This window comes from Saimiri boliviensis, chromosome 2, assembly GCF_048565385.1.
Source record: "Saimiri boliviensis isolate mSaiBol1 chromosome 2, mSaiBol1.pri, whole genome shotgun sequence".
Classification (NCBI taxonomy): Eukaryota; Metazoa; Chordata; class Mammalia; order Primates; family Cebidae; genus Saimiri; species Saimiri boliviensis.
In genome coordinates, this window is record NC_133450.1 from 40,288,266 (window position 1) to 40,315,348 (window position 27,083).

The window sequence follows — 27,083 nt, forward strand, 5'->3', positions numbered from 1 at the left end:
AAGCTTCCCAGACACGTTTGCTGTCCTTTTAAAACTCTCTGCGTTGCTGTTCTCCAAGTTTTGATTTTGGAGTCATATAGTCACAACTGTACATACCTGTATACACACATACATAAGTACATACTTTTAAGTTTCTTCATCTTGATTGTTTCATGCCTGAATAAAGCTGCTTTTATACATGCTAGGAAATAAAACCTTGAAATTGATTTCATTTCTCTTGGTTTGGTATTTCAATTTGAATTTTAGATTTCCTCAACTCTTCTATGTGGGCTTACATTTGTATTTATATTAATTAAATAGTATCCTTTGTGTGAAGCATGGGAGAGCTCCACAATTAGGGGACTGTGTACTACATGGCATCCCTGGATTTTACTGCCCAGATTATGACTTTAATTATAAATGTACACTCTTTATTTCTCTTGGGATTAGAGGCTGTTCCACTGTACTCAGTGCTCTGTCAATCTCAGGAGCTTAAGGTCTCATACTTTAAAACTCGCAGCAGCAGTTCAAAAATAGCATCTCTAAGCTGGCATTGCAACATGGGATCATTGGATTGACTCTTGGTGTTTTTTTTTTGTATTTTTTTTTAAGTTTTCATAATGTTTTTGATCAACTATAAATTATGAATTAGCAGATAGTGGGGCTGTTAAAATAGCTGCAGGTTCATTTTATTTTGAAATAATTGGTGTTGATGTTAATCCTCAAAACAAATGGAAAGTAGATAGGCTATTTTATCCCCTATAGAAGAAATCTCTTGGGGAAGGACCCTCAGTTAACTGAAATGCTTGAAAATAATGTGTCCTTTTATTGACTTTTTTTTTTTTTTGGGCAGGAAGAGGGAGTCAGTTGAATGTTTCGTGATTGCTGAAAAGCTTTAATTCCATTATTTCCTTACCTTATAAGCATGACATAAATAAAAATAATATTTTTTCTTGAAGATTTTTGTTTCTCATAATTCCGAACCTGACTGAAAATTGGGCTTCAATGATACGACTCTTAGGCACATCCTGGAAGTTTGTTCCATAATTCCTTTTTATCAAATTATGATTTTATGATTTGCTTCTTGTCTTAAAAACCAACTGCAGCAGAGAAGACAAGTTATGGTTATTTGAGAGTTTTAAATAAATTTGTTTAATTCAAGTTTGATATTACTAGAATAAAATTTTAACAAAAAATTGTGTTTAAAAAAAAAATTTTTTTTTTTTTTTGAGACAAGGTCTTATTGTGTCACCGAGGCTGGAGCACAATGGTGCAATCATGACTCACTACAGCCTCTGCTTCTGGGGCTCAAGTCCTCCCACCTCAGCCTCCTAAATAGCTGAGACTACAGGAGCATGCCACCATGCCTGGCTAATTTTTTGTTTGTTTGTTTGTTGTTGTTGTTTTAGTAGAGATGGGGTTTTATCATGTTGCTCAAGCTGGTCTTAAACTCCTGGACTAAAGCAATCCTCTTGCCTCAGCCTTGCAAAGTCCTGGGGTTACAGGTGTGAGCCACCACGCCGGGTCAAAAATTTAATGTTTTTAGAAACACTTCAGAATAAATTTTTAAAACTTGTTTAAAAATAATTTTGAAGATGTGCCAAAAATAACAAATATAATTATTTCTGCACAGAAGATATTTTTACTAAGTTATGAAACAGGAAATTGATTCCATACAGTATTTACAGATACTTGATAAATATTTGTCAAATGAATGATGACTTTTTTGTGAAAAGTGCTTTCCACCCTAGAAATGTTTTTGTTTAATCTTTACTCAACCTTGTGAAGTACATTCTCCTCCCCTCCCCTTCCCTCCCCGCTCCTGTCCTCTCTTCCCCTTTCAAGACAGAGTCTCACTGTCACCCAGGTGGAGTGCAGTGACACAGTTTTGGCTCACTGCACTCTCCACCTCTCGGGTTCAAGCGATTCCCTGGCCTTAGCCTCCCAAGTGGATGGAACTACAGGTGCATGCTACCATGCCTGGCTAATTTTTATATTTTTAGTAAAGATGGGTTTTGCCACGTTGACCAGGCTGGTCTCGAACTCCTGACCTCAGGTCGTCTGCCCCTCATGGCCACCCAAAGTGCTGGGATTAAAGGCGAGAGCCACCTGGGATTACAGGTGAGAGCTTGGTAAGGCTGAAGTATATTTTCTTAATTTTACATATAAGGAAACTAATGCTGAGAGAAGTAAGTGCCTGTTCATTGTCCGTAAACAGTAAAAGTGTGATTCTAATTCAGAACCAGATTCCAGGCCAAAGTCCTCACCATGTCTCACAAGACCCAAGGTGATCATCTTCAGCCACTGTCCTTTCTTCTTCTGTTCCCTTCTTCCCCACTTTGCAGCTCCAGCCACATTCACTTATTTGCTGATCATCAGATTCACCAGCATGTGCCTTCTTCTTGCCAGAATACCTTGCACTTGCCATCTCTCTCCTTGGGACACTCTCCCCCAGATGGCCTCGGCTGACTACTGCACTTCCTTCAAGTATTTGCTCAAATGTCACCTTCCAGACGAACACTCTGTTTAACGTTGTACCCTTCAGCTGGGCACAGTGGCTCACACCTGTAATCCCAGCACTTTGGGTGGCCGAGCGGGCAGATCATCTGAGGTCAGGAGTTCGAGACCAGCCTGACCAACATGGAGAAACCCTGTCTCTACTGAAAATACAAAATTAGCCGGGTGTGTTGTCACATGCCTGTAATCCCAGCTACTTGGGAGGCTGAGGCAGGAGAATCACTTGAACCTGGGAGGTGGAGGTTGCAGTGAGCTGAGATCGCACCATTGCACTCCAGCTTGGGCGACAGAGCCAAACTCCATCTCAGGAAAACCCCCAAAAACCAACCAAACAAAAAAAAAATCATTGTATCCTTCATCCTCAGCGTGCCTAGTCGAGCTTGCCCTACACACTGTGATTTCCCATAGCGTATATCATATAACATATTTGTTATTTTTAGTTGCTGTTATTTGTCTCTTCCTGCTAGAATGTAAAGCGTAGGATTTTTGTCTCCTCTTCGTTGTGGTATCTTAGTAGTCCCTGGCTATTGGTGGGTGTTCAATGACTATTTGGTGAATCAGTGAATGACAGAGAGAGTGAATGAATAGAGGTGCCCATGCCCTTTGCACTAGACCTTCCCATTTTTCATTTATAAATGATAAATGGCAAAATTTTTAGGTTATTTTGCTATGGAGGGCATTTCCAAATTATACTACTTATGTTGTATAATCTTCATTTTGAATTTTTTCCCTAGTTTTTTCTTATCCTTGAACATAAGTCATTGTTTATGTAAAAAAGTCAATTAGATTTTTAAATACGTTGTTAAAAAAATAAGGCATTACCTTACTGAATATTAATAGGGGAACATAGTTCAGGGAACTAAGGAACTGTGCATTTTTTTAGTTAGGTTTTTTCGATAAGCTGGCTCTTTTCACTCCTTATATTCATAAATATTGGGTTCTTAAAAACCATCTTAGTTTTAAAATTTGCATTTCATGACTTGATATTAATATACTAGGAAATAATTTATTTTATTAAATATTTTATATCAAGCCTTTTCCTTTATTTTTTAGTCTAATTTTATTTCTAGAGGAATAAAGTTCTAATTTAAAAATGAAATCATGGGGAAATAACATGCAATATGTAGAATTTACTTAACATTACGTACCTACTGTATTCTGAAACTCTTGCTGCAAACAGTTTATTAAAAGGTGCAAGGCAGGTGTAGTGCTGCTGGTTAAAGAAAAGTTGCAATATAATGTAGCAAGTGCTCTAATAGAGGTATGTGCAAAGTTTCATGGGAATTTTATGTTTAGAATTTTTAAGGACTAACACAGCTGCTGTTTCTTTACAATTGTAGAACGTATGATTTCTCAGCTTTTAGGATGATCTAAATACAATTGAAATCAGTACTGTCATTACAACTAGAATTCTGTTGTCCATGCTGCTAGAAAAATGTTGAAACAAAGGAGTAATGTGGCTCAAAGGTTGCCAAATACAGTCCTGTGGAAAAGTTGTTGCCGGTATTGGGAAAAGTAATGCCAGTACTGTGAAAAATCAGAAGAGAAAGGAAGGTCAAGGGAGAGAACACAGCTCTGTGTGTGTATGTGTGCACATGCATGTGCGTGCGTGCGTGTGTGTGTGTATGTGTGTGTGTGTGTATGAGAGGGGAATTGCCAACCCCTCTTTTTATCTTTTTGAGACAGGGTGTCTCTCTGTTGTCTAGGGTGGAGTATAGTAGCACGCTCATGGCTCACTGCAGTGTGGGCTCAAGTCATCCTTCCATCTTAACCTCCCAAGTACCTGGGATTATAGGCACAAGCCACCAAGCCCAGCTATTTCTAAAAAAAATTTGTAGAGAGGGGACCTTGCTGTGTTGCCTAGGCTAGTCTCAAATACCTGACTTTAAATGATCCTCCCACCTTGGACTCCCAAAGTGCTGGGGTTTTGGGTAGGAGCCAACATGCCTAGCACCCACCTTCCTTTTTTTTTGAGACGGAGTCTCGCTCTGTTGCCAGAATGGGGTGCAGTGGCGCATTCTCGGCTTGCTGCAACCTCCGACTTCTTTGTTCAAGTGATTCTCCTGCCTCAGCCGCTAAGTAGCTGGGATTATAGGCATGCACCACCACGCCCAGCTAATTTTTGTATTTTTATTAGAGACGGGGCTTCACCTTGTTGGCCAGGATAGTCTCGATCTCCTGACCTTGTGATCCATCTGCCTCAGTCTCCCAATGTGCTGGGATTACAGGCGTGAGCCATCGTGCCTGGCCCACCAACCCTCCTTTTTAAAGGAAGGATTGTCTTTTATTCTATGATCGTTGTTTCTCTTCTTTTGTCATTATAAAGGTGCTTTATTTTCATGAAATTATAGTGAAAATAAATGGTGGCTATTTTTTAATGCCTTTACCTGAAAAAAATTGACAAACTCCTTTTTTTTTTGTAATTTTATTGATATATAAAATTCTCGAAAGAGGGATCCATTGGCATGCATGCTATAAAATACTGTATAATTCTTGCATTAAATATAATTCTTGCAAAAAAAGACTGTATAAGTCTTTTTTAGTATGGCCTATCAAGCTTTAGGAATGTCTCTTACTCAAAACGCTCCAGTTCTTACACTGCCCTGGAAATAAGCCTTTAGGAAATGAATTAATAATAAAGACATTGACTTTGTCAGAACCTTTGGTGGCATCTGTCCTGTGGTGAGGTTGGTGGCAGGAAAATAATTATGCCTCTAATTAGGGGTCGATCAGTTTTAAAATATTTTTTCATGTGTTGACAAGTTTCGGTAACCACTTTGGCATTAGAAGATAAATCATGAGACGTAACAAATGCAGTGTTGGAAACAAGTTATTTATCACTGTGTGCGTGTGTGTATGTGTGCATATGAGTATATTTTCTGTTTCTTCTGATTAGATCATAGTGTCAAAAGAACATGAAAGCCCTGAATCATGTAATTTTGCTGCTTGAAGCCATACTAGTCAGCACTAGTGGTAATGACCTTTGGTTTTTATTTATAAACTGGAGAGCATATTGTTAACTTTTGGGAAAGGGAAACTAGAGAGCTTCATGAGACAATAATAATAACTACATGTCGATTGTCTAATTTGGAAAGACTCATTAATATTATTGTCTAAAACTTAAACTTATACAGGTATGCCTATACTTGTTCAATAGCTTTAGGGCTGATTTTATACTGTTATAAGTTTTAAAACGTGAATATTTGTATTTAATAGAAAGTCAACCAAATTTTTTTGGTTTACTTTTAGTTTGCAACTTTTCTTAAATAATCTTAACAATGGAAGTGTATCTAAAACTCTTAATGAGGGTTAGCTACTGTTATTTAGCACGATCACTATCATTATTATCGCTGCTATTGGAATGTTCCTTCCTTCCCAGCAGTAAGACTGTTGGGGCAATAAGACAGACTATTGGCGTTCAGATACTAGCTGCAGCCCTTCCTAGTGTGTGATACTGGACAAATGACAGCCTTTCTGAGTGTCAGCTTCCTCTTTTGAAAAAATGGGATATTAATAGTGGTCACACCTAAGGTATTCTGAGGGTTAAAAGGGCTAATGTGTGCTTTATAGTAGTAAGTGTTCATGATCATTATTGTCTCTGTTCTTTTTATCTGGAAATTTCAGTCTCTACCCACACCTTGGTCTCATTCTTTTGACATCATTCTGTCTGTGCTAGTCATTCTATGACTCATGTTTTGAACCTTTAAAAAACGTATATGCTAATAGTCAGGAAAGTGTTTTTCAAGCTTCCTAATAGATTGGCAAGATTTCTAAAATCAGGCAACTCCACGTTCACTTATTATAGCCAAGGCCAAGAAAGAACGCTTTGACCATTGTAAATGTTTCCGGGGGACCTTCTTTAGCTTGGAAATGAAAAGTTTTCACTGCTAGCTTTAAATAATGGAGGGAAAGATCCAAAGGAAGAGTGGATGAAAGAAGGATTTTAAAGTGCTTACTTTCAAAACAATGGTTTTTAACCCTAGGCACATGTTGAAATCACTGGAGTCACTTTTATAAAGTACAAATGCTTAGCAGTGAAATATTACATCACCACCACCACCACCACCACCACCACCACCACCACCACCACCACCACCACCGTCATCATCAACAACAAACATCTTTGAACTCATTTCTTTGAATGCAATAATAAAATAATTGGAATGTTCAAGTATTTAATGCTTATTTTAGTTAACAGATTGGTTCTAGGTTAGTTTCTTCTTTGCTTATGTGCATTGAAATATCCTGTGTAATCAACATGTTATATTTGACTTCAGGTCATAGGATATGAAGTCTATGTTTGTTATTTGAGTCATTATAAAGGCTTATAGTTGTCTCCTTGTTTTGAGGAAATATTATTGGTTGTATCTCTGATTTATTGGTGTCAAAAGCAATTCCTAATGGAAGCTTAGTTCTACTAATAAAATATAATTCTTTTTAGGTTTCCTGAAATATGAGCTACAAAAGAGTAGAGGTAAAATGGATGGCAATGATTTGGACAGACCACATGGGCAGGCAGTTAGGCATTTTACGGCTTGTGCTAGTTTATCTAGCTTCAGTTTATCATGGCTTAATCTACTTAATACTTAATGTTTTATTACTAAGCATCTCCTCTGTAAATATAGACTCGTATGTCTTATACAAGTAAAATTCTCAGTAATTTTATTGAAGTTTGTGGAGATTTGCCTATGAAGAGCACAGTATACATGGGTGAGGATTTGTACACCTTAAGAGAAAGTTCTTCGTTTTTCTTTTTCCAAGAAGGGATCAGAGGCCACACTTACTATTCTCACTGTGTGCTGGTCCTGTTATTTTTTCTGAAAGTTGGAGAGATAGAAGTAAAAGGGCTAAGTAAGTAATACCTTAGGACATTTTCAAGTAAAAAGAAATGTTAATTTAGAATGATTTTATTTTAGATCTTTTGAATGGAAATATAAATATAATTTATAGATATTCATTGAATGATACTATAAATATTGTTCATTAGGAGCTCAAGTCATGTTATAGTTTTGCTTCCAATGCAAACATATGAGCATTTTATAGAAATACTTCTTCACTATAGTTCCACATACATTTCAATAGTTTATGTATAAATAAGTTACCAGTCCACATTTTCTTTATTAATTTATTTTTTTAAACCAGTTTACCTTATTTTTATAATATGATGGGTAATAAACATAATGATGTGGGCCTCCTCTATTTACTTGGCTGGCATATTTGCAAATGTGAATTTAACATTCTGATTTTTAACAACTTTTGTTGATTGGAGTCCCAGAGTACCAAACCCAAGAGACTGGGCACATATTTTATTTCTTCTTCCTTTGTTACTTTTTGCTTTGCAAAGTGCTGAATGAGCCAGGCCTGAAGAAAATGTGGGGTGATATTGGATCCATGATTCTGTGCCCCAAACATTAGATAGGATGGAATGATGGAAGCGCACTAGTAGGGAAGAATAAGCTGCTTCTGCAAATAACGCCCCTTTTAAGTCATGATTAGGGTGAGGGGTGTGCCCCCCAGCAAAAGCTTTATAAAGACATTTGGGAAAAATGAGTAGTGCTAAAAAGTAAAGAGAAGTACGGTACAGTGAAAAATACAGTTTAGCTGGTCATTGCATTCTTTTCTTGGTGGAGAAACATTTTCTGGAAACCAACTTAATTTTAAGAATTCTTCCAGAGCAGTGGAATCTGACCTTAGGGATTTTATCAAGCTGTGATAATGGGATCAATTATTATTCTTTCTTTTGAACACATACTAACGTTGGATGGAGTAGTCATTGTGCCAGTGACCTTCATGGTATTACATAACCACTTATTGATTGCTCATTATTTATGGCTGTGCTTCTGTGGGATCCCTTCCCTGGGAGCAGGGATGGCCTCTGCTAGCTAGAGGTTTTCACTGGAAGATAGATGACAGAAGCATCCACAGCCTGGTCTGCTTTGGTATTCTAAGATGACATTTAATTTTCCTAATTCACATTTATTTCTTAATGACTATAATTTGTTTTTCTCTTCAATCTTGACTTCTGAAGTTTTTAGATTTCCAGGTGACTTGGATTTTGGAGGTGGGTAGTAGCTTGAGTTGTAAAAATCTAGTGTTACTGTGTGTGTGGTTAGAATTCATTGCCTGTATGATATCTTTTTGTTCTTTATGAGATTCTCTTTATGGTTTAGCAAGCAATCCTTTTAATAAATGTTTCTTTAAAAAGAATATTTGAATCGACTTCGGGGACTGGTTACATAGACACTAAACTTTTCTTACGTAGTGTAAACCTTCTGGACTACCCAGAGATTGTTCCTTCTCTGATCTCTGGCCTGCCCTGCCTTCTCACGTGTTACCTTTTCATACCCCCTGGGACTAGGTCAATGAGGGAGGAGGTTGGGAGCAGTATTAGCTATGTGGGACAGTCTGAGGGCCAAACATTATAGGAAGAACCTCTTGTTTTGACTGGGCATCCTTCAACATGTATAATATTTTTCCAAAATTATTACCATAAAGGAATTGTCTCTTTAAGAATCTCCTTTTGGTTTGTCTTGACTGTGTAAGTTTTTTAATTTAATGAAGGTAGATCATTTTAGAAGAATTTAGTCTATGGTAAAGGACAGATCACAGCTTTTGCTCTATGTGTTCATCTTTAGGGCATGGGCTAGAGGGGAGATAGGGAAGGGGTTTAGCATGATACTTTATGAATGGAGGGTCATTTGCTCATTTTGTCTGCTTTCTTCCTCTTCTTTCTTTCCACACACTCTGTATTCTGGAATAAGATATTACCCTGGCCTTTTGCTGTGTTTCAATGTTGCATTGCACAGTGGTGAAGAATCCAGGCTCTGGAGCCAGTCTACTTGTGTTTGAATCCTGTCTCCACTGTTTATTAACTGTGTGACTTTGGGCAAGTCACTGAATCTCTCTGTGTTTTGGTTTACTCATTCATTAAATTGGAAATAGTACCTACTGCACAAGGTTGTTGAAGGGATTAAAGGAGATATAATATGTATAAGTGCTTAGAATAGTGTCCAATAAATGTACCCAATATATTCAATAAATGCAAGCTATTATCCTTATTCCATTGGACAGGTGGATAGCCTGTTTCATATTTGTTTATGACATTATATCAGTTTGCACAAATAAAGGATGAATTTCAACTGTCTAACATTAAAAAATAGGACTGTTAACTGCTTGAATTTTTTGGACTGCTAAGTATATGAATCTCTTGAGTACTATTACAGTGACCACAAATGTTAATTGTTGTCACTGCTTAAATGATGATGTACTTTTGGAGGAAAGGCTACAATTCATTGATGCTTTTATACCTCATATGTGCTGTGTAAAAGGGTTCTCCATGTAGATAGTTTTATTTTTAGACTTTATTAGTCACTATATCAAAAATTGAATTAATTAAAATTTCCCCTGAAGATTTTTAACCCGTAACTAATGTTACATTAATAAGCTTTTTCTTGGCAAGGACCGTGGCTCATGCCTGTAATCCCAGCACTTTGGGCGGCTGAGGCAGGAGGATCACCTGAGGTCAGGAGTTTGAGACCAGTCTGGCCAACATGGCAAAACCCTGTCTCTACTAAAAATACAAAAATTAGCTGGGCGTGGTGGTGGGTGCCTGTAATCCCAGCTACTCAGAAGGCTGAGGCAGGAGAATTGCTTGAACCTGGGAGGCGGAGGTTGCAGTGAGCACCTACTGCACTGCAGCCTGAGTGACAGAGGGAGACTCCATCTCAAATAAAGTGAAACAAAACGAACAAAAAAAACCTTTTCTTACTCCCTTTGCAGCATCAGTATTTCCATTCAGCTGCCAGGTCTGGGATCTGATTTCAATCTCAGATTTTAGTAATTAACCATGGTGGTCCTGTACATGAATTAGCCATTGCTGAAGAATAGTCATGCTCATAAGCAGCCTTATTTCATTTTTATTTATTTATTTTAAATACCCAAAGCAGGCAGCACTTAGAGAGCTTTGTCTGACTGAATTTAGTTCTTACAGGCTAAGGCTAAATATTTTTAAATCAATTAAATCTAGGAGCATAGGATAAGACCTGTATCATAACTGTAAGATACATTATGCTTTTGGGGACCTATAGGAGTGATGGGGGAAGGGAAACTCACTGGTTAATAATTTCTAAATTCACTACTTGTTTTTGCTGAGAGTAGCAATGATGTTATATATCTTCAAAAATATGGAATGCTTTTGTTCTTTAATGTCTCGTAGAGAAAGCCTATGTATTTAGGTGTCTTACCCACTCTCATCTAGGTTTACTTAACTGGCAGTGTTTTGCGGGAATTGCCTGTGAGGTCCTGGGTAGCCATGCTGGCATTTGGGTCGTGGGGTGTAAGGTAGGGTGTTGTAGAGAAGCGTCTGGCGGATCCCGTGAAAATGAGGCTGGCCCTCACTTCCTGCTGCTGGTGGCTGTAAGACAGGTGCTGTATGCTGTAGCTGTCCTCCCCAGGGAGCAGGCAGCCCAAGCCAGGAGGACACTGTAAAGCATTTACCAGAAGGTTGGCAACTGAAGATGATTGCAAGTGACTGACTACACTACACACTGTTAAGGTCCTTCTTGTCTTGTTTAGTACAAAAGGCACATGAGAGTGTGGTTAGAGACCTGGGCACTTTGCCCAGCTCTGTAACCCATTCATTGTGTGGCCTCAGTGATGGTCTCTATTTTGTGTGCGCGTGAAAAATCGAGAATAATAATGCCACCTACGTATTTCTAAAGGTGTTCTGAGGATTAATGAGTTAATCACCTTACATGAAGGCAGAGAGCCCACCCTGTTAATAATTTTCATTGCTTTTCCAGGGAAGCTCCAGTTTGGGGGAATAAAATATTGGAAAGAAGATAGGAGTGGGAGAGGCTGCCTGCAGCTTAGTTGGTATATTTGAAGTCCAACTGTAGATCAGGCTCCTTTCTAGCTGGGGAATTTCAACTAACCTAAAATTTCTACATATTTTTTAGAAACAACACCAAGCCAAATGTCTGACCTGCTGTTTGTGGGAAAAGAGCAGATGTCCATTCTGGGAACACATTCATATAAGATGTTAGTGGTTTTCTCTCAGTACAAGAAAATGGGTAAAAAGAGAATGTAGATTTATGTGGCATTTAATCTTGTTTTCCTATTACTGGTGTGCTCTTTTTGAGAGAGTTGGTATTGCTTCATTTTGTAGATTTTTCAGATTTCTTTCACAAAGAAACTTCATACAGATCAAGCCAAAACAAAACAAAAAAATATAAACACACAACAATGGCTTTAAATACCAAGGATGTCAGCATGAAATTAAAATGAATCAACTGACATTTCTGCTTTGAAAATTTTTAGTAAAACTAATTTAACCCAACAGCAAAAGCTTTCTTATAAGGGAAAGTTTGACCTTTTTCATTGTTTTTTGATTTAAAGGTATTGACATTGGGGTGTTTTTGGTTAAAATTTACTTCAACCTTCTAAAGTCTTTTGGGATTTTGGTCAATCCTTGGTTGTGAAATAGCAAATACAGTCAATTTGGTTGGTACAATACAGTTTTCAAAGACAAGGTCTCTGAAGTAGTAGATATGGTATCCCCTCCCACCCATGTGTAACTGTTAAAAAGAACACTGTTGTCATGTGAATTCTTATTTTTTTGAGCTTGCTTTTGAAGTAACTTTCACAGAGAATTCCTGTTACCTGGAAATTGATGACAGACTTACACCATTTCCTTTTTTTTTCTTAGACGTTCCATCCTCAGAGCAGCCTGAACTGTTCCTAAAGAAACTTCAGCAGTGCTGTGTCATTTTTGACTTCATGGACACGCTATCTGATCTTAAAATGAAAGAATACAAGCGCTCCACTCTTAATGAACTGGTGGACTACATTACAATAAGCAGAGGCTGTTTGACAGAGCAGACTTACCCTGAAGTAGTTAGAATGGTGAGTTTCTTTTTTTCTCCGCGGACACTTTTAAGCATCTTCCATAGTGACTCACAGGTGTATATATTGCAAGAGTGAGGTCATTGGAGGTCAACTCCTCAAATGAGAGCCAACCTTTGGAGAGCTAAGCAAAAGTAGTCGGCACAGTGCTAGAATTTGAAGAGCATGATTTCCTGAGAATGAAATCCAGAACTTTCAACTGTAACAGTGCTAAAGCAATCAATGACTTCAAAATATGAAGCCAAGATTGCCAGGGTATTATTGGATTTCTAGCTTTGGCAAAAGAAAAGACACAGGAAAATAACAAAAGTCTTAGATCCATGTTTGAAAAATATTCAAGCCTGTTGGATGTCTTTTATTTTTAATCTTATTCATTGTGGTATATTAGAAACGGCTTTATGTTTAATAAAATTGTGATTTGTAGAATCTAGTTAAGGCCTCTCTTGGGCTTTATAACTCCCCCTTCTCTTTATAATCTCCTTGAAATCAGGGTTGGTGGCTTTCATGATTTTTGAATAGTGTCTGAGATTTTGTGTGGTCATTAAGAGTTATGAGAAAAAACATCATTAACATACTATGAGTAATTATGTTCTTACTGTGTCAACAATTATTTTAGTTTTTCAAAAGTTGAGCCAAAATGTGATTTTCTGTTAGATTTCTGTGGGAGAGTTGCCTTCTTTGGCATCCTAGAAGATTTTGGAGCTAGAGAGTGCATGCTGTTTGGGCATGGGCTTTGTAGGGTGAGGAGGCTGGTCTACTGACTAGTGAAATAGCCAAAGAGTTCCCTATGGGCTTGCATGATTGAGAAGCCTGTTGCAGGGTCTGGCACACTCTCTGTGTGCTGCTGAACATCTACCCAGCTTTTGTATTTAGCTCCTTATCATTTGTATTCAACCAGTGCAGAAAAGAGACTTTTGTGATGGAGTAGATCTGTTTAAAAATGATAGTTCAGATTTGCAAAGGGACTTGCATGGTCTCAGTGTGAGAAACTGTGACTAATATGTAAAGACCATTTGAAAACGATGCCCAATACATTCCTCAGATCTATGTCTGAATGTGTATTGGATTTGTTGTTAATTTACAGGAATATAGGGCTAGAATGTTTTGTGGGTTAAAGATGACCATGTGGCTCTTGAACAGTGCTTCTCAACCAGGTGCGATTTTGCCTTACGGGGACATTTGTCAATGTCTAGAGACATTTTTGGTAAGTCACAACTAGATGTGGCTGGAGAGTACTTACTACCAGCATCCAGTGGGAGAGGCTAGAGATACTGCTAAACATTTTACAGTGTACAGGATGGACCCTCACAATAAAGAATTATCTGGCCTCAAATGTCACAAGGGCCACTGTTAAGAAACCCTGCTCTTGAGTTTGCATGCTATCTAAAACTCTTAATGTGATGCAGAGGATCTTCTCTAGTCTGCCTGTCTTCTGCAGAGCAGAGTCCCTGGTTTTAGCTTACCTGTATCATCAGCCAAGAGTGTTATCTATTGTTTATAACTTTCTTCTGTATCTTTCCATGTATAGTTCATCAATATATAAGTATATACAAACCTATATGTATAAATATTTTTTTGTAAGCACACAAATGGTGGCACACTATATACTTGCTGTACCGTGCTTTTTTCACTTAGCAATATGTATTTCAGTACATGTAAAGTTGCCTTATTCTTTTTATAGCTGCATAATATTTATTGTGTAGATGTACCATATTTAAGCAGTACTCTATGAATATCCTTATACACATATCAGTCTGCCTTTGTATGAGAACATCTGTGTATTTATTTTTGAAGATTTAATTTTTTAAGAGCAGCTTTAGGTTCACAGCAAAATTGAGAGGAAAGTAAAGAGATTTCTCAAATGTTCCTTTTCCTACATAAGCACAGCCTCCCCCATTATCAATACCTCCCCCAACTCCCACCAGAGTGGCACATTTGTTGAAATTGATGATCCTACACTGACACATCATTATCACCCGGAGTTCATTCTTGGTGTTGGACATTCTATGAGTTTAGACAAATGTGTGTAATGACATGTATCCACCATTATAGTATCATACATAGTGTTTTCACTGCCCTGAAAAATCCTCTGTGCTCCGTTTCTCTATCACCTACCACCTTCAATTCCCTGGCAACCACTGATCTTTTTACTGTTTCCATAAATTTGCTTTTTCCAGACTGTCATGTAGTTGGAATCATACAGCATGTACTCTTTTCAGATGGGCTTCTTTTACTTAGTGATACGCACTTAAGTTTCCTTCATGTCTTTGCAAGGCTTAATAGTGCATTTCTTTTAGTGTTGAATAACACTTTATTGGTTGGATGTATCATAGTTTATCCATTCACCTACTAAAGGACATTTTAGTTGCTTTCCAGTTTTGGCAATTACAAATAAAGCTGATATAAATATCCGTGTAGAAGTCCCCCCCCCCGAGATAGAGTCTCACTCTGTCACCAGGCACCAGGCTGGGGTGCAGTGGCACGACCTCAGCTCACTGCAACCTCTGCTTCCCGGGTTCAAGCAATTCTGCCTCAGCCTCCAGAGTAGCTGGGACTACAGCCATGCGCCACCATGCCCAGCTAATTTTTTTGTATTTTTAGTAGAGACAGGGTTTCATCATGTTGGCCAGGATGTCGATCTCTTGACCTCATGATCTGCCTGCCTCGGCCTCCCAAAGTGCTGGAATTACAGGCGTGAGCCACCATGACTGGCCTTTTTTTTTTTTTTTTTTTTTTTAAATGAACATAAGATTTCAACTCCTTTGGGTAAATACCAAGGAATGTGATTGCTGTATATATTGTATGTAAGAGTATATTGCATTTTTTAAAAAAAATTTGCATTTACCTTATTAGTTGTTATAAGTAATGAGTATGTTTAGTTTTCTAAGAGACTGCCAAACTGTCTTCCAGGCTATTGGTACTATTTTGCATTCCTGCCAGCAGTGAATGAGAATTCCTGCTGCTCTACATCCTCACCAGCATTTGGTATTGATTTGACTTAAATAGTCTTTCTTCCCTGTTTCTGGATTTTTATGTTTTCCCCACTCCCTCACCTCTAGTTCTAATTCTTATTTTCCCTTCAATAGCTGACTTAAAGTGCTACTGTTGTCTCCTGGAAAAACAAAAAACAAAAAACAGTGCTTTTTCCTTCTTTCAGTTCCTCTGCTTCTTGGCAACTCACCATTTTGGGAATTTGTTCATTTGCTACTTTTTATCTTTTCACGTATTTATCTGATCTTTCTCATCAGATGTAAGCACTCCTGAGAAGGAACTGTGTCCTGCACATACATCTCTGTGGTATCCATAATGCCTCCTGCCTAGCCCAGGTCTTCTTAAAATTTGTTGAATGAATGAATTTCTCCTTAAATGTAGGCATTTCAGTCTCTCAAATTATGATTAAGATATTGGATGTCATTGGATTATACCTAGATTTTAAAGCTAGTCTTTAGCATAATCCAAAAGTTCTGTCATTCATATAAACCAGCTTGGTCTTAAACCAGGTTTGGTCTCCTAAGGGAGACCATTTTCTCCCTCTTTTTCTCCCCACTCTCCAGCCAAAAAAAGAGACTCCTATCATGTGTTTGTGTTTTAAAATACACTGGATCTTTACCTTAGAAGATGTTGAATCTGTTAGTGTACTTGCTGTTCTAGGGCATTAGAAAATTAACTTTCTAGAGGGTAGTTCGAGCTTCTTAGAAGTATAACTTATTTTTCATATTTGGTGATTTGTGAAATTGTTAGCTACTGATTGTATCTGGTGCTTCGACACTCTGGAGCATTCACAGAAAAGGAGTTACTATGATAGAGTAGAAAGAGACAAGGTGCCGGGCGCGGTGGCTCATGCCTCTAATCCTAGCACTTTGGGAGGCCAAGATGGGGGGGATCACTTGAGGCCAGGAGTTTGAGACCAGCCTGTCCAACATGGTGAAACCTCGTCTGTACTAAAAATACAAAAATTAGCCAGACGTGATGTCACATGCCTGTAATCCCAGCTACTTGGGAGGTTGAGGCAGGAGAATTGTTTGAACCTGGGATGAGGAGGTTGCAGTGAGCTGAAATCGCACCACTGCTCTCCAGCCTGGGCTAACAGAGCAAGACTCCATCTCAAAGCAAACAAAAAATAAATAAAAAGAAAGAGACAAGACTTTGGAACCATACAGACCTGGGTTCAAATGCCAGCTCTGGCCATGCTTGCTACATGAATGTGAGCAAGTTATTTTAACTTTGAGGTCCTCCATTTTCCTGTGGTGCTAAGAGGTACCTAGGGTGGGGGGAGGGTAGCCATAGTTTTCCCAACCCTTCCATAAATACTCCACCCAAGTAACAAGCTTGTACTTTTGTTTGCATATCAGCGTTCTCACCACATCACATACATACACAGTCCAGAGAACATATGCTTACTGTTCTGTAAGGAAAACTGGAACCAAGTTCCACTTGGTGGCCTCATTCTCTTCAATTTGCTACCTCTAAGCGCATTGTATATATACATTCTGGTGCTACTCACTTTCTTAATTTGTGTAATACGTGTCTTTGGGGGATTTTGTGAGGATTAGCAACAATATTGGTAAAGCTTTTAGAATAGTCTTTAACATGTGCCAAGTATTCAATAAATATTATTTTTACATTTCAATGATTTTATTAGATACTTGGTTTTATAATGATTGGTGGAACCCACTGTTAACTCTTTGTGGACATAAAGTGCTCCGTCAGTGAGATGTGTTTTATTCCATTGCTACAGTGTTTCTCAAGCTCTCTACTTTCAAGATGATCCTGCCTGTAGGATGTCACTGTCCTGACCTATTTCTCTTTCTTGTTACTGTAAAACAAAATCACTTCACTCGAATTAATGAGGAAAATGGTAGTGTTTTTTTAAATGAAATATTAATGAAGTGATAGCTGGGTTTTGCAAACCAGGATGAGTAATGATGTAAAATGGCATGTTATGGTATCAGCATTAGTACCGATAGCCTTTCATCCAAACCAGAGCTTTTGATGGGACTTGTACTTTGAGAACTGGTATCCTCGTTAGGGGAAGAAAAGAGTAACAGATGAAAGTAATCTATGTGTTGTGGAAACTATTTTTAACATTTCAATTAAGTCTGGTTACCACCTACAGACTACTTGAATTGGGAAAGAAAAGCAACTCTTACGGGTGTAAACAAATCACATGCACACTTTGTTTTATTGCACTTCACAGATATTAGGGAGTTGCTTTTTTTTTTTTTTTAAACAAATGGAAGGTTTATGGCAACCTTGTGTGGAACAAGACTATTGGTGCCATTTTTCCCGACAACATATGCTCCTTTCATATCTCTGAGTTGCATATTGGTAATTCTTGCAGTATTTCAAACCTTTGCATTGAGATCTTTGAAGTTACTATTTTAATTGTTTTGGGGCACCATGCAATGTGCCCCTTCAGCAAACTCTTATCGATAAATGTTGTATGTGTTCTGACTACTCCGCTGAGCAGCTGTTCCTCAGCCTCTGTCCCTCTAGTCTCAGGCCTTCCTATTCCCCCAGATACAACAATGTTGAAATTAGGCCAATTAATAACCCTGTAACGGCCTCTAAGTGTTCCAGTGAAAGGAAGAGTCACATGTCTCTCATTTTAAATCAAAAGCTAGAAATGATTTAGCTTAGTGAGAAAGGCTTGCCAAAAGCTGAAACAGACCAAAAGCTGGGCGTCTTGCATCAGACAGTTAGCCAAGTTGTGAATGCAAAGGCAAAGTTCTTGAAGGAAATTAAAACCGCTACTCCAGTGAACACATGAATGATAAGAATAAAACAACCTTATTACTTGTAATTGAGAAAGTTTGAGTGGTCTGGATAGAATATCAAACAAGCCACAACATTCCTTATGCCAAAGCCTAATCCAGAGCAAGGCCTTGGCTCTTTTCAGTTCTATGAAGGCTGAGAGAGTTGAGGAAGCTGCAGAAGAAAAGTTGAACACTAGCAGAGGCTGGTTGGCTTATGAGGTTTAAGGAAAATAGCCATCTCTCTAACATAAAAGTGCAAGGTGAAGCACCAAATGCTGTTGTAGAAGCTGAAGCTGCAGCAAGTTGTCCAGAAGATAGAGCTGAGATATTGATGAAGGTGGTTACGCTAAACAATAGAGTTTCAATGTAGATGAAACAGCCATCTATTAGATGTTGCCGTCTGTGACTTTTACAGCTAGAGAGGAGAAATCAGTGCCTGGCTTCAAAGCTTTAAAGGCCAGGCTAATTCTCTTGTTAAGGGCTAATGCAGCTGGTGGCTTAAGTTGAAGGCAGTGCTCATTTACTATTCTGAAAATCTTAGGGCGTCTAACGACCAAGCTAAATCCACCCTGCCTATGTTGTGTAAATTGGAACAGCAAAGCCTGTTGGATGACAACACCTCTGTTTACGCATGGTCTGCCTAATATTCTGTATTCACTGTTGAGGCCCACTGCTCAGAAAAACGTTTCACTTTTCCTTTTTTCCAAAGTATTGCTACTCATTGACTATGCACCTAGTTACCCAAGAGCTCTCATAGAGATGTACAAGGAGATGAATGTTGGTTTTTTTCATGCCTGCTGACATACCATCCAATCTTAAGCTCATGAGTCAATGAGTAATTTTGATTTTCAAGTCTTAGTATTTAAGAAATTCATTTCTTAAGGCTGTAGCTGCTATAGATAGGGATTCCTCTGGGCAAAGCAAATCGAAAACCTTCTGAAAAGGATTCACCATTCTAGATGCCATTAAGAACGTTTGTGATTCACAGGAGGAAGTCAAAATAGCAGCATTAACAGGAGTTTGGAAGGGGTTAATTCCAACCCTCATGGATGATCTTGAGAGTTCAAGACTTCAATAGAGAGAGTAGCTGCAGGTGTGATGGGAATAGCAAGAGAACTAGAATTAGAAGTGGAGCCTGAAGATTTGACTGAATTGCTGCAATCTCATGATAAAACTTCAACAAATGAGAAGTTGCCTCTTATGGATGAGCAAAGAAAGTGGTTTCTTGAGAGGGAATCGATTCCTGAAAATGCTGTGAACATTGTTGGAATGATGACAAAGGATTCAGAACATGATATAAACTTAGTTGATCAAGCAGTGTAAGGGTTTGAGAGGATTGACTCCAATTTGAAAAGAAGTTCCATTGTGGATCAAATGCTATCAGACAGTATCACATGCTACAGAGAAATCTTTCATGAAAGGAAGAGTCAATTGAAGCCACAAACTTCATTGTCATCTTATTTTAAGAAATTGCCACAGCTGTCTCAGCCTTCAGCAGCCACCACTATGATCAGTCAGCAGCCATTAACATGAAGGCAAGACCCTGCACCAGCAAAAAAGATCACAACTTGCTGAAGGCTCAGATGACTGTTAACACTTTTTAGCAATAACGTATTTTAAAATTAAGGTATGTCCATTTTTGTTTTTTAGACATAAAGCTATTGCACTATTTATAGACTACAGTGTATTGTAAACACAACTTTTACATGCACAGGGAAACAAAAAAATGTGTGTGACTACTTTATTGAGATATTTGCTTTATTGTGGTGGTCTGGAACTTATCCTATAATGTGTCTGAGATACGCCTATAAAGCAAAATAGCCCATAACTTACCTGTAGAAGAGTAGAGTGGGTAGTGGAAGAGTCCCGGGCAGAGAACATGGAAGCCACTGTCTTCATTTCTCATCTTCCACTTAACTAGTGGTAAGAACTTGAGTAAGTAATTTTCTCTCTAAGCCTCAGTTTCTTCTATTATAAATGGAAGGAGCTGATGATGAATCCCTCACTCACATCTTTCCAGTTCTGAAAACTAACAACTGTTTTTATCAACACAGTCTAAGAAATTTTGAATGGATTATGCCTTTATTGAAGTTTACAGACTATTGTGCAAAGAGTTGTTTCAGAAAGTGGTTTGTTTCGTGTATTTCTCATGGGGTCTCTTGGAGTCACATCTGATAGAAAAATGAGAATCAAGACTTCCAGCTCCTACAGTTGCTCCATTCTGCTTTGCATCATCTCAAGTGTCAGGTGTCAAGTGTCTGTCCCTGAGGCATTTTTTTAAACCACATTATGCTGATGCCTTTTTGGTTTTGTTGTTGTGTCTATTTGAAAGATTTCTGAAAATTTCTGGCTTTCCAAATCACCTTGTGTAAATTTTTATTTACCTGAGCTTGAACTCTGTATGTTTTATATTCTTTATATTTGCACATATTTTTTCTCAAAAATGTTTCTTTTGGGAATACTTCAAATATGAGTTGAAATCTCATCGGTGAAGATGTTGTTTTAGTTAATTCCTAATGTTTATTTAAATGACTCAGTGTCACACTTTGACATTTTGCTGATAAAAAAGACAGGGCTTCACTTTGCCAATGGACTCACAGTCTGGTAGAGGGAATACTCATGTGAACAATAACAAGATAATATCATATGTATAGTAATCAAGGCTGTACAAGGCAAGGAAAGAGTAGAGGGACATGAAGGTAGGTAGAAGGGTGGTTAAGGAAGGCTTGACAGAATGATTATAGCCTCGGTAGGGTATTAAAAGATGAATGTGGCCAGGCGTGGTGGCTCAATCCTGTAATCCCACCACTTTGGGAGGCCGAGGCAGGTGGATCACCTGAGGTCTGGAGTTCGAGACCAGCCTGGCCAACATGGTGAAACCCCATCTCCACTAAAAATATAAAAATGAGCTGGGCTTGGTGGTGGGCATCTGTAATCCCAGTTACTTGGGAGGCTGAGGCAGGAGAATCGCTTGAACCAGGGAGGTGGAGGTTGCAGTGAGCTGAGATTGCGTTGTTGCATTCCAGCTGGGTGACAAGAGTGAAACTTCGTCTCTAAATAAATAAATAAATAAAATAAAATAAAATAAAACAAGATGAATGTGGCTGAACTTAAAGAGAATTAGGTGATGCAAAGAAATTCCCAAACCACATGATATATACAGGGAAACACAGTTGTGCTATGTTGTTCCAGTATTATGTGTGTATGTGTGTTAGAGAGTGGGAGGAGGTGAATGGTGGCAGCTGAAGATGTGGATGTGGGCCAGAGTCTGAAAGAACCTCACAGACAATGGATGAATAAATGTTGAAAGGTTCCATGTGGGAAAGTGACATGGTCAGATTTTATTTCAGTGGCAGTGGGACAGAGAGATTGGAAGAGGCTGAGATTGAAGCCAGAGAGGAATCAATTAGGAGGCTGTTTTATTGGAGAAACTGTGGAGGGCCTAAGTGAACTGCAGGCATGGAAGTCGGGAAGGAGAGGAAAGAAGCATTTGAGATTCACCTAGGAGGTAAAATTGATGCTGCTTATTAGCATTTATGTGAACTTTTGGAGTGTTAGAGAGAAAGGAGTCTCAGATAGCTTTGGCAGTTGGGTAGTTTGTAGTGTGGTTGCTGCTGTTTGGGAAAGGTACAGTAGTAGGGAGAGCAGGCTTTGGCTGGAAGCCAAGGAGTTGTGTTTTTTTTTTTTTTTTTTTTTTTTTGAGACGGAGTTTCGCTCTTGTTACCCAGGCTGGAGTGCAATGGCGTGATCTCGGCTCACCGCAACCTCCGCCTCCTGGGTTCAGGCAATTCTCCTGCCTCAGCCTCCTGAGTAGCTGGGATTACAGGCACGCGCCACCATGCCCAGCTAATTTTTTTGTATCTTTAGTAGAGACGGGGTTTCACCATGTTGACCAGGATGGTCTCGATCTCTCGACCTCGTGATCCACCCGCCTTAGCCTCCCAAAGTGCTGGGATTACAGGCTTGAGCCACCGCGCCCGGCCAGGAGTTGGTTTTTGATGAGTTAACGTTGAGGTTTCTATGGCTGGCCTAGATGTGGAAAGTTGGAGGTGGAAATGGGTAGTTATCAGAATGGGAGTAGGGCAGGGGAGGGAAAGAATAATGATGGCATTCTAGATGATAACAGTGAATCATCATTTCACTGCAGTGGTACAGGTGGAAGCTAGTGGGTTGAAGAGTAGATACAGAAATCAAGAGGTTGAGATGATGACTGTAGAAAATAATTGCTCGCATCTTGGGTGTACTGTCTTCATTAGAGTAAAATCTTGTCACTTCTCTCCTACAAACAGTATACAGCCTTGTCACATTGATCATTTGCTGTTATTATTTTCATATTTTCTCTGTGACTTGGCTTTTTTTAGTTTCAAAGTCTGCTTCAATTCTCAATCTCTGGTTTTACCTCAAATGGTAGAATATGTAATTTCCCAAAGCTAATTCAGTTTTAAGAAAACATGTATTCACTGGTTTGTCCTTCTTTTCTGTTGAGGTCTTTGAGTTCTTTACATTGTTTCTTGGCCACCATTAGCTTTTTTTTCCCCCCACTCTTAAATCATATCCTGTCACTTGGTTATCTAAGTGTTTTTTTTTTTTTTTTAAATGCATTCTTTGATTTAACTGGAAACCAGAGCTCTGATTAGCCTCTTAACACAATAATACGATTTTGTAGAAAATTAAGAACTTGCAATTAAATATCTTAGAGCCTGCCTACATGTACTCTTAGTAGTGCTTTGTTAACCTTGCTACATTATTAGCTGAAGGGCAGAGAGTTTCTTCTAATAAAATAACAACTATCTAAGTAGCTTTGGAATGGTAACTACCGGGGGAAATATGAAATTTCCATTTGTCATCTTCCTGCATCTGATAAAGAATGTAACCATGATAGCACACCCCGCACCCCCCTCCCCCGCTTATCCATGGGGTATGTTCCAGGGCCCCCAGGGATGCCTGAAACTGTGGATAGCATTGAATCCTATACATATATCCTATGTTTTCCCCTCCACATACATACCTATGATAAAGTTTAATTTAGAAATTAGTCACAGTGAGAGATTAACAATAACAGTAAAATAGATTAGTTGTAACAATATGCTATAATAAAAAGTTATGTAAGTGTGATCTCTCTCTCCTCTTTTTTTGTATCCTCCCCCCCGCCCCCAAATATCTTACTGTATTTATTCCATGGGTGACTGAAACCATAGGAAGTTAAGCCATGGATAAGATAGGGACTACTGTATACTTGCTGGCCAGAATCTGCCTTCCAGGCAACTCTTTAGTTCCAAAGAAGATAAGATTTGTAGGTGTGTGTTAATAGCAAAAGAGCCATTGGGGGTGAGGATGGACCACTTACAATATTAGAATTATAAATAATGGAAGAGAATTGAGTGATATCTGAGAAGCACATTTAATAACTGAAGCTGGTGGGACATTTGAAGGATAGGATAAGCATAAAAGATAAGACCTGAAAATTAGATTAGAAATTAAATAATTCCTTGGTACAAAGGAAATAATTTAAGAATATGATAATGAGATCCCTCAAAGACATTTGTGGAATGAAATCAGAAGGAATTCACTGCTCAAGGTTCAGAACAGATTGGTGGTGTTCATAATTTTTCAAAGGGTAGGGAAACTGGTCTGTACTTGATATCCTTTCCTCAGTTCCCATCTTAAACTGTCATTCTGTGCTAATCCAGTTAAAGCTCATTTAACAGTATTGATTTATCCTCTTGGGGTGCCAATAGATGGATTTCTTGGGGTCACTGAACCCCCTGATGTTAACTGCACAATTTTGTGTGTTCTGTATATTTTTATGGGAGAAAATAACTTGTTATTGCTTAAATTTTCAAAGGTACATGTGACTCAAAAATGGTTTAAGCCCAGTTTCATCCTGTGTGCAGTAAATATCTGCTGGATGCTGCTCAGTTGGAAAATACAAGATTGGGAAAGAGCAGGAGGGTCCTCCCATTTCTGGCAGTAACTAAAGATGAAAAAATGAAGTTGTTAGAATGATTTCACCAATGAAACGATTTGGGCTAGTTTCTCTGTGGGAAGGTTTTTGGTAGTGAACTCCTATCTTAAATACATGTCTGACTGTTCAGATTTTTTGTTTTATATGGTGTGAGTTTAGGTAGGTTGTTGTAAAGTTACACAATTTAGACTTGTGGCCATATACTTAATCCTTAAAGTCTCTTCACAAAGATTTGTACTAATGAAAGAAGATTGCTAGCCACCTATATGCCTTCCATTATTAGCTGTGTAATAATCTGCAGGAACTTCAATGTATGGTTAATTCAATCTTCACATTGAATGAGAACCACCTACGACATAGGTAGTATCATAATAGATACCAGTTTATAGATAAGATAAAGGAAGAGAGAGGTTAAGAAACTTGTCGAGAGCCAGTCACCTGGTTGACTGAAATTTGAGCCTTGGCGATCTGGTTCCAGAACCATACTCTTACATGCTAAGCCATAATGCTTTCCTGGGATTATTCTTTCCAATAGGAGTGAGGACTAAAACCTCTAAAAGTGGGAGTCTTGCCTCTGTACTATGTTTTTTTCTTGAGCTCTTCTAAGTAGGTAAAAAGGCCTTTGATAAAGCTCTTCCCTGTATTTTGCTGCTTCTGACAAGGCCAGACCAAATAGTGTGCTCTGGGGTTAAATGTTCACTTTTTTTGCTTAAGAACAGCTTCTTCTTCACTCCCTCTCCCCTTAAACTGCTTCGGCTGCCCTGTATAATAGCTTTACCCTGCCTTCGTGTTATTCATGAATTAATGCTGCTTTTCAAGTCTTCTCTCTGCCTTACCACTGCTTTTCAGTCTGTAAGAGTAATAGTGACAGAGGAGGAGAGAAGGAGCTCAGGAAGAAGGCGGTGTAGTTCAGAACACCCCTCTTTCTTCCACCCAAACCTCAGTCCCCTGAGTTCATGTGCTCCCCGACTCCACTTCTCCCTCTCCCCACCATTAGAAGTTCCAGAAATCAGGCTCCTTTGCCTGTTGGTGCTCCTTACCTGTGCATCATAGAGGGGCCCCACCTTGCAGCCTTGTTTGTGTAGAATTGGTAGGACTCACAAACAACTTACATGGAAATTGAAAGTGCCAGTGTATCATTCATAGTGAGAAGGGCACTGCTCAGTGGATAGCTGTCTGTGTATGTTCGAACTGTGCCTTTTCCCCCTGCAGGCAAGCTATGTGAGCTGCCAAGGAATCATTAGGTTGCTTGGTTAACCTGGATTTGGAACAAGGGGAGTTAATTAGGTGATTCAGACATCCCTCCATCTCCATGATGGACACCCTCATCCTTGGAAGCACTTACGTGTGCACAGCCTGCTTTTCCCTTTTTGTTGTCCTTCCTGGGTCACTGGCATAGACAAACAGACTAGGACCCAGTCTGGCCACTTGCTGAACTATGTGATCTTGGCAAGTCTCGTCCCTCTAAGCTTGTTACTCTACGGTAGTTTTATAAGGTTTTTTCGAAAACATGAACAATGCTTAGCACCATGGAAGCACTGTTAAAGTAGCCATATCATTACTATCATTATTCATGGTACCACCTCTAGCATCCCGATAGACTTACCTGTCTCTTTATATTGGTTAATACATTTTTCTGGTTACAATGAAGTCTTGCTAACCTGAAAGCTTTTTTTTTTTTTGTCTCTTTCAGATGACTTTCCATATCTTTTGTCTGACTGTTGATTTCAAACTTACTCTCTATGAAGTTTTATTTTCAAGTCTCTTTTGAGGGGAGTGGAGAGCTCCCTGTGAATCTGCATGTTGCCCATGTGTTTGTAATTACATGTATACATTTGTGTGTATCCTGCCCTAAGTTCATCTAAATGAATTTTTTCTGATAGACTTGCATATTCATGTCCCCACTCTAGTAATAATTTAGCATTTCTCTCCTGCAAGCATTCTCTCTTAAGGAATCTGACAGGGATTTTAGAGTGTTTAGTTTTAATTTAAATGTGCTAAAGAGAGGGTTTTTACTCCGGAAGCAACTGAGCTACTCGAGATTGCTATTTGCTTCATTTACAAGCTGTAGTCCTTCTGGCTTAACTGCTTTAAAGGTTGTTCAGAGTTTTTAATATACTTAAAATTGTTTGACAGCTGTGACTTGTCTAGCACTGATATATCCAATAATATCATCTCACTGTAATGAGAATACTCCTCTTCCCTCTCCCCCTCCCCCCAGTGGCTGGCAGCAGAATTGTGCAGGATAAGTTACAGTACTGAATTCAAGTTTTGGTTTCTCTTTTCTCCCACCTTTTAATTTAACCTTGGAGCTGAAAATGTGGTTTAAAGGTCTAAGCAATGCTTCTGGGAAAATCTATTAAGCGCATGGATGACAAAGTGAGAAATCTTGCTTGTGGTGTGTGCAAGTGGGTCTTGGATAATCCCAGCTCTGGGTGTTAGTTTGTATGATTTGGTTGTCTCTCTACTGAAGAGACGCAGAAATGAAATAGAGGAGGGATTTATTGGCTGATTCTTTGGAGAAAGCTGGTTACACCACAGTGGTGCACGATGAGCAGGAAAAAGCTGAGAAAACGAGTGTCCTCAATGTGGAATTCACAGAGACAGGAGTGCCTGAGGCAGGAATCTGGCAAGCAGACAATGAGCAGGTCATTTCCAGGAGGCAGTTGGCTGCTGACCAACTTTTAAAGCCAAACTTGATCTGTAGGAAAACAAGAAGAAATATGCTATCCAGTGACTTATCAGGAGCAAGTTGCCTCTGAAAAACGGTGCAAAGACCCAAGACTTTAGAGTAGAAATGCCTTTACGGTGATGAAGAGAGAAGTGAGGGTTGGCTGAGTAGTGGAGAGGGAAAGCTGGTGGGGTCATGGCGAGGAACTTCAGGAATAACACGTGCAAGGAAAGATGTTTCTCAGTAATAATAGGACTGGTTATAATTGTTTGCTAAGTTGGAGAGCAAGTGC

General features: G+C 38.8%; 1 protein-coding gene across 4 annotated transcripts in view; it reads left to right on the forward strand.

The window, feature by feature from the left end:
- The window catches only part of PPP2R5E (protein phosphatase 2 regulatory subunit B'epsilon), a 169,476-nt gene that overhangs the window by 72,819 nt on the left and 69,574 nt on the right, over positions 1-27,083 (forward strand). For all 4 annotated transcript variants that reach the window (XM_003924420.4, XM_074393150.1, XM_010335143.3 and 1 more), the window contains exon 3: positions 12,203-12,399. In XM_003924420.4, the coding sequence (XP_003924469.1) occupies positions 12,203-12,399 (197 nt within the window). The remainder of the gene's footprint in view (positions 1-12,202; positions 12,400-27,083) is intronic.